Raw genomic sequence first — 7,938 nt, 5'->3', positions numbered from 1 at the left:
AGTTATTAAGTTTAGAGAGCAATCACTTTTTCACACAGGGACCTGTAGGTTTGGATTTCTTTTTTCCTTAATAATAAAAACCTTAATTTAAAAACAGCATTTTGTGTTAAAGGTTTCAGATCACAAAACAAATTTAAGTGTGACAAACGTGCAAAAGAATAAGAAATCAGGAGGGGGACAAACACTTTTTTCACACCACTTTATATCAGGATCTATGTCTGTATAGGATTAGATTGGGTCACTTCCTCCCTGACGTCGCTCGTTGCTTTTTTACTGTACAGTCTCTATTATGGTTGTATATCAGGATATCATTTAAATGTTTTATATTTTTTTCTGTGTTTTTAATTCTGGATTGGAGATATTCTGTGATAAATCTCTGTATGTGACTATAATGTGATTGTGTGTTATACCAGGGGCAGGACGGGGCCATGACTGGATGTAGTGATCATGTGAAGCCGGTAACAGCTCCGGAGATTTCTTACATGGGATCTTTATGATGTTACATCGTCATCTTCTCCCCATTCAGGTCCCTACAATATCGGATCCTCTCAGTGGAGATCTTCTATATAAGAGAATTTTCCTGATTGACCATCAAGGATGGATAGAGACAGGGACAAGATGGCGGAGAGGATATTACACCTCACCCTAGAGATCCTCTTCCGGCTTACTGGAGAGGTGAGAGATTCTGATGACGTCACATTACATCATTCTTATCTATGGGAATAACAGATGGACAGAACTGGAGAGGTGAGGACTCTGGAAATGTCTGTAGTGAGATTTATTAATGTGTCTCTCCATAACCAGGATTACACAGTAGTGAAGAAGACCTCTAGTGATCGCTGTCAGGACCCTGTGTCTGAGGGATGGAGAAGACCCCTGAGCCCAATCACGGGACCTCCACCTCACTCCCTGATATATGAGGACATCAATGACCAGAAGATCCTAGAACTCACCTACAAGATGATTGAGCTGCTGACTGGAGAGGTGACACTGCTGGGAATGCTAGGACATTATACAGTAACGCTATGAAGGGATCGGGTGGATGACTGTATCATTGTATGTGTCAGGTTCCTATAAGATGTCAGGATGTTGCTGTCTATTTCTCCATGGAGGAGTGGGAGTATTTAGAAGGACATAAAGATCTGTACAAGGACGTCATGATGAAGGTTCCCCAGCCCCTCACATCACCAGGTAATAGACAGGACTAAATACACACGGCCTATAATTATCTGTATGTAAAGAATGAATTCAGTCCCTGTATGTGTTTCCTCCAGTTCTATCCAGTAAGAGGACAACACCAGAGAGATGTCCCCATCCTCTTCTTCCACAGGACTGTAAACAAGAAGATCCCAGTGTTCCTCAGGATCATCAGGTAGATGGAGAGAAGGTGCCATGTGATTTCCTCTATGATGTGTAGAAGGCTGTGAAGGTCTTGTATTAACTCTTGTTTTTTTCCAACATTATTATACACTGAATGGACAATTTATTAGTGACCCTTTCACACTCCCATCTGGAACTTATTAGACACATGACTGTGGAGTTCAGCATAAGGGCGCTGTCAGACAGCTGTATAAATCAGACCGAGATCAGAATGCAGTGCATGTACTGGCCTGTAGTTCTCCGAACCAGAGCGTGACAGCTGCATGGAATTAAATGAAGCTGTCACTATTGGGTTGGTAGAGCTGCCGGCCAGTCCGTGCACTGAGTTCTGATTACAGTTAGATTTATACGGCCGCCTGACTGCGCCCTAAATCGGAGTGATCAATTTTCAGAATAGGAACATAGAGTAATCTGAATTACTTCTAACACTGTCACAGCACAAGTATTTCAAAATTGCCAACCTTATGGGGTATTTTGCATGCAATGATGTGAAGACTATAATGAGAAAGATGTGATCAATACAATATATCCAGTGATATTGGATCCCATAGATGTAAACAATATATCAAGGAAAATGTCAAAAATAGTTGTGAGAACATGGTGTGCAGTTATACAGACTGCAGCTGAGTACTGCGCTAGTGTTCAACTAATGTGTGTGAATGCAGCCATCATTCCTTACTGGATCTCTGATTTGGTCCCCAAGTCCTGCCAGATGTACTCTAGTTTCTCAGCCACTTATCAGTGGTCAGTTTAGAAAAACGTGATCCTCATCCTTTCTTATCACACACCCCCTGGTCCGGCCTTATTGTTTTTCAGTCTTTTACTTCTTCTTCAACTTTCATTCTACAACTACACTCTAATAGCACCCAGGGGTCTATTTATAGAGTAAACCTCTTCACTAATTCCTGATTTTTTTTTCTGCTCACCTAAAATGTCCAAAGTGCCGACAATGAAGATTAGATGCTGCCATAACCTCACTCTACAGAGTCTCACATAGAAAACAGGCACTACAACTACAGTCTATTAAATATACAGTGAACCACGTAGAAACATCTCCCAAGACTCCCCTGCAGGGCTGACCCTCTGTAACTCTCCCCTGCCCGGCTGCAGGGCTGACCCTCTGTAACTCTCCCCTGCCCGGCTGCAGGGCTGACCCTCTGTAACTCTCCCCTGCCCGGCTGCAGGGCTGACCCTCTGTAACTCTCCCCTGCCCAGCTGCAGGGCTGACCCTCTGTAACTCTCCCCTGCAGGGCTGACCCTCTGTAACTCTCCCCTGCCCAGCTGCAGGGCTGACCCTCTGTAACTCTCCCCTGCAGGGCTGACCCTCTGTAACTCTCCCCTGCCCAGCTGCAGGGCTGACCCTCTGTAACTCTCCCCTGCCCAGCTGCAGGGCTGACCCTCTGTAACTCTCCCCTGCCCAGCTGCAGGGCTGACCCTCTAAAATTCTCCCCTGCCCGGCTGCAGGGCTGACCCTCTAAAATTCTCTGCTGCAGGGCTGACCCTCTAAAATTCTCCCCTGCCCAGCTGCAGGGCTGACCCTCTGTAACTCTTCCCTGCCCGGCTGCAGGGCTGACCCTCTAAAATTCTCCCCTGCCCAGCTGCAGGGCTGACCCTCTGTAACTCTTCCCTGCCCAGCTGCAGGGCTGGCCCTCTGTATCTCTCCCCTGCCCAGCTGCAGGGCTGACCCTCTGTAACTCTCCCCTGCCCAGCTGCAGGGCTGACCCTCTGTAACTCTCCCCTGTCCAGCTGCAGGGCTGACCCTCTGTAACTCTCCTGCCCAGCTGCAGGGCTGACCCTCTGTAACTCTCCCCTGCCCAGCTGCAGGGCTGACCCTCTGTAACTCTCCCCTGCCCAGCTGCAGGGCTGACCCTCTGTAACTCTCCTGCCCAGCTGCAGGGCTGACCCTCTGTAACTCTCCCCTGCCCAGCTGCAGGGCTGACCTTCTGTAACTCTCCCCTGCCCAGCTGCAGGGCTGACCTTCTGTAACTCTCCCCTGCCCAGCTGCAGGGCTGACCCTCTGAAACTCTCCCCTGCCCAGCTGCAGGGCTGACCCTCTGTAATTCTCCCCTGCCCAGCTGCAGGGCTGACCCACTGTAACTCTCCCCTGCCCAGCTGCAGGGCTGACCCACTGTAACTCTCCCCTGCCCAGCTGCAGGGCTGACCCTCTGTAACTCTCCCCTGCCCAGCTGCAGGGCTGACCCTCTGTAACTCTCTCCTGCCCGGCTGCAGGGCTGGCCCTCTGTAACTCTCCCCTGCCCGGCTGCAGGGCTGACCCTCTGTAACTCTCCCCTGTCAAGCTATCTTTTCTTTATAACTATCACATAAAAGTGATTCCAATGAACCATAGTTTTAACTATATAATCACAATACTTTTATTAGTGTCCTGTAATAACAGTATATCCTGCATCGCCAAGAATAACTTTGTCATACATCAGTTATCTTCAGGAGGTGCCATCATCTTCCTTTCCTTTACACCAGGAACATGACAGTGAGTTTTCCTTGGTTTCCTGCCTTCACAGTCCTCAGATATTAACCCTATAAAGCATCTCTGGGACGAGGTAGAATGGGTTGTTCAGAGCATCTCAGCACCTTCATCTAATTTACGTCAACTGCAAGAACCTATCCTGGTGGCATGGGCCAGTATTCCTGGGGAACAATCTCAACACCTTGTGCAATCTATGACTCGATTAATTGCTGAGGTTCTGAAGGGGAATGAAGATCCTACATGCTACTAGATGGGTGTCTCTAGTAATGTGGCCATTCAGTGTATGTTTTATATCTGGTGGAGATAACAGGATAAAGCTGATCATACACATTAGATGTTGTCTGGATCTTCTCAAACGTCTTCATCTGTCTGTGACATTTACAATATTTGTTTTAGGGTGAAGATCTGCCCCATATTAATACTACAGAGACATATGTGATGGGTGATGAGAGGTGTAAAGAGGAGATTCCTACAGATAACCGCACAGGTGAGTAGTGACCACTAAATGCCGAGAAGTTACAGGTTCTAATCAGTCACTGACTTGTAGAGTAACTTTAGACATTCAAGTTTTTTGGGGTGTGTTCACATGGAACTTTTGATGTGGAATTAAGGGCTGATTCATTAAAGTGGTTGTACGGGACCATTTGTCTTACAATGTGTTAAGAACTAACGCGCTGGCAGTTGCGAATTATCTGACTGTGGGGCCCACCGACAATCTTTGCTGGCACAGATCAGTCACAGGATGCTCTTGTTTTTGATTCCGCGTTTTCTGGTGACGTCACATTGACAGAGCAGCGGCTTCTCTTTGACTCTGCTCTGTTGATGGGGCGTGAATGCTGATGTCATGTGATTGATTGTTTAACCGCCGGAAACTGGCTGTCAATCACCATGATGTCTGAAGTCATGCCTTGTCGACAGAGCACCCGGAAGAAGAGCTGCTCTGATGATGTGGAGCCGCTGAATAGCTGGCAGAAGCAGTAGATGACCACCGGCAGGTTATTGCCTCTGTTAGCAAAAATGTGCCTGTCTAGTTTTAAAACCCATAGAAGAAAAAAAAATGTCCTCGACAACCTCTTTAAGACTGCCACCGTGCACACCAGTATAAATGAAGGGAGGTAGTGGAGTAAGGAATGCTGAATTCTTTAAGAAGCGCACACCTTTTAATACATGTAATGAATGCAAAGCTTCTTTGATGGGCGTAGCGTGCTAGAACTGTTCATTAATTTGGCAGGCTCTGCCAAGCCCCATCCTTGCTCTACCCACTTTGGAGGAGCTGGCTTAGACATGTGTGAAAATGCCAAAAAGTTGCCCAAAAATGTTGCAAATTTTTAGCTTTTAACCCTTTTTTTTTGTCTCTGCAGCACAGTTCTGAGATGCTGCAGAGGAGATAACTCTGTATTCACACTCCTGTCCATCACAGGTCACTGTGCACAATGGATGTCTCTAAACATATTTTGAAGCATGTTGGTGTTTGTGACCTCTGATATATAAGACAGAATCATTACCAGCCACAGGCTTCACTGTTATGTACAAGAGAATTCTCTCAGCCTAAAAACCTCAATAGCATTCTTCATTACATGTTATAATATACTGGTCTATACAGATATCTCTATATGCCAGTACATTAGAAGATACAATAAAGATGCAAAACAATGACGATTAAGCAAACATATTTTTTATAGTGATCGATAAATGGTGTAACTAAAATGTTTAAACTTTTTGGTGCACTCTTTGTACTCAAGAACCGCATACGCATGTGCCTCTGATGTGTCCATTCACTGCAATGAGGCAAATGTACACAGAAGCAATAGCTCAGGGGAAGGTCATTCTGCATTCTTACGTCGGCTCCTGTCTCTGAGGCTAAAGTTTGAATTTTCACGTAAGGCATTCAGACGTTCCGCTGCCGTAGGCATAGAGTGTGATAAGGCTCAATGCAGATGGCCAAGTCAAAAATAGTGAGTCATGTTTGCAAACTGCGGACATGCTTGGCTCAGTGAGCCGCCTTCAATTTACGTTTTGGATGGATGCAAGAACTGCCTTCTTTTGCATGCAATATCTTGATCCATTAATTGGACCAGAATAAGGTAAAGATTAGCAAATCGATTTTATGCCAATTGAATTTCTGTAGAATTTTAGATAGCTCTTTTGTCCAGGCAAATTTGAACAGTTTCAATTTGTGCGAATCGCCATTTTTCACTTTGCAGATGATTTCATCCACCACAGAAGACTCCTGTGACCTCAGGTGTGGCCACTTGAGCTTCTCCATGATGCCTTGCAGCTATCACATTACATGGTGTAGAGTCACAAATCAGGAGAGAATATCAGAGCCTTTATAAAAGCTGAGGCAGGAAATGATGTATTCAATTTTTAGGGTGGTTCTGGATAGTGAGGGGACATCAGAGCTCACAGCTCTGCAATAGAGATAGGAAGAGAAAGCCCTAAAACATTTGATACATATGTCTGACAGTGTGTTGTACAACTGCAGCAGTGAAAGAAGATGAGTGTACAATTCTGTGAATAATCCAGAGATTAAGTTGACTGGTAGAGAGAGAGACAGAAGATGCGTGCCAGCGACATACCGCCAGTGAGATTGATCTTGGATATAGTGTAGCTGGGCTGTCATCTTTTCTTGCTTCATTTGTATTACAGATTTTTTTTTCTAAATTCTTCATGCACTATAAAGCAGCAAGCCACCACAATTTTTGTCAAAGAAAATAAAATTGAACTTTTGTGTCATAGAAAATCTGCTTGTCACAAGCAATTGATTGTACTAAATTTTTCAACTTCTTCTGTGTTCTTTTTGTGAAGGGGATAATTTTATTTAAAAAAATACTAAATATAGTTGACCTAAATCTAGACATATAACTGTGACTATCTACCTCAGTAAGTGGTGTGTGTGTCACATTATTTATTTATTTTTTTTTAAATTGGCATCTGTTTTACTAGTCAAATTTTACATACATATATACCACACCAATACAACTGTAATTGCTGAATTTTGACATGTACCTATGTAGCAAATCTTATCTTTTTTGAGAAGAGAAGGGAATTGTTAATAAAAAATAGATTATTAATCCCCTATTTTAAAAACTAGAGCTAATGATTTAGTGATATGGTAATATTCTGTTCACCTATTGTCATAGAAATGTAAATAACCTCATTTGAATGCATTTACAAATTCATGAAAATTTGAACAGTGTAATTAGCCAGGGCTGTTGGAGTCAGAGTTGGAGTCGGTATAAAATGGACCGACTCAGACTCCTAAAATATATAATAAATTGGGTACAGTAGTTCAATGCAGTTTGTGAGGAATATTTTTTCAGAACAATTTGGGAAAGTTATGAAATGTCCTATTCCAAATCTAAGGGTCTAGACTTTTAGCTGAGAAAAATGTGTCCTACTGTAAATTTATCACTTAAACATGAGCCATGTATGAGGGAGTCTGAGTCAGTGTTATGGAAATTGAGGAGTCGGAGTCGAAGGTTTGGCTTACCGACTCCACAGCCCTGTAATCAGCCATGGGCGTAGGGGAGGACTGAACTCATAATATTATGTAACTGACCTGCTAGATAGTACAAATAGACGTCTCTCTTTATCTACTTTTTAGTGTGAAAATTAGATCTAGTTTTAGATCAAATTTACACAGAAATATAAAAATGTTGAAGGATTCCGAAACTTTCAAGCACCAGTGTAAGGCTAAGTGATCTACAAAAGAACCAGGGATGGACAACTATGTTTGCAGAGGACACTGCTGTAGATACTTATTCAGATCCCCCAGAGCTCCCATATTCAGCCTATGTCTCTATTGGCTTGCATGACATGTATAAGAATATGAAGGACTTGTTCTCCTTTCTTGTATCCACGGTTTAGTTATATTCATAAAAATATATAAAAAAAACCCTTACCTTTTCTCCAAAGCCATGACTTGTGTACATGACCCATCTGCTCCAATGTGCTTTACTCTTTATTACAGGGCTTGCACCTGTCAGAGAATGTATGAGAAAGAATCATAATAAAATTAAACTGATTACAGATCCCTTTTATGAGTCTCCTCTGAACATGTAACTGATTCA

The 7,938-nt window shown here is 43.6% G+C and overlaps 1 protein-coding gene across 2 annotated transcripts in view; it reads left to right on the top strand.

Moving 5' to 3' along the window:
* Positions 1-526: 526 nt before the first annotated feature.
* LOC141270713 (uncharacterized) overlaps positions 527-7,938 on the top strand; it is a 119,816-nt gene continuing 112,404 nt past the window's right edge. For both annotated transcript variants that reach the window (XM_073680798.1, XM_073680795.1), the window contains exons 1-2: positions 527-675; positions 805-984. In XM_073680798.1, the coding sequence (XP_073536899.1) occupies positions 598-675; positions 805-984 (258 nt within the window). In that variant the 5' untranslated portion in view covers positions 527-597. The remainder of the gene's footprint in view (positions 676-804; positions 985-7,938) is intronic.

This window comes from Phyllobates terribilis, unplaced genomic scaffold (genome assembly GCF_046119375.1).
Source record: "Phyllobates terribilis strain yellow unplaced genomic scaffold, ASM4611937v1 Scaffold_5__5_contigs__length_657084704, whole genome shotgun sequence".
NCBI lineage: Eukaryota > Metazoa > Chordata > Amphibia > Anura > Dendrobatidae > Phyllobates > Phyllobates terribilis.
This window is presented reverse-complemented; position numbering and strand designations above follow the sequence as displayed.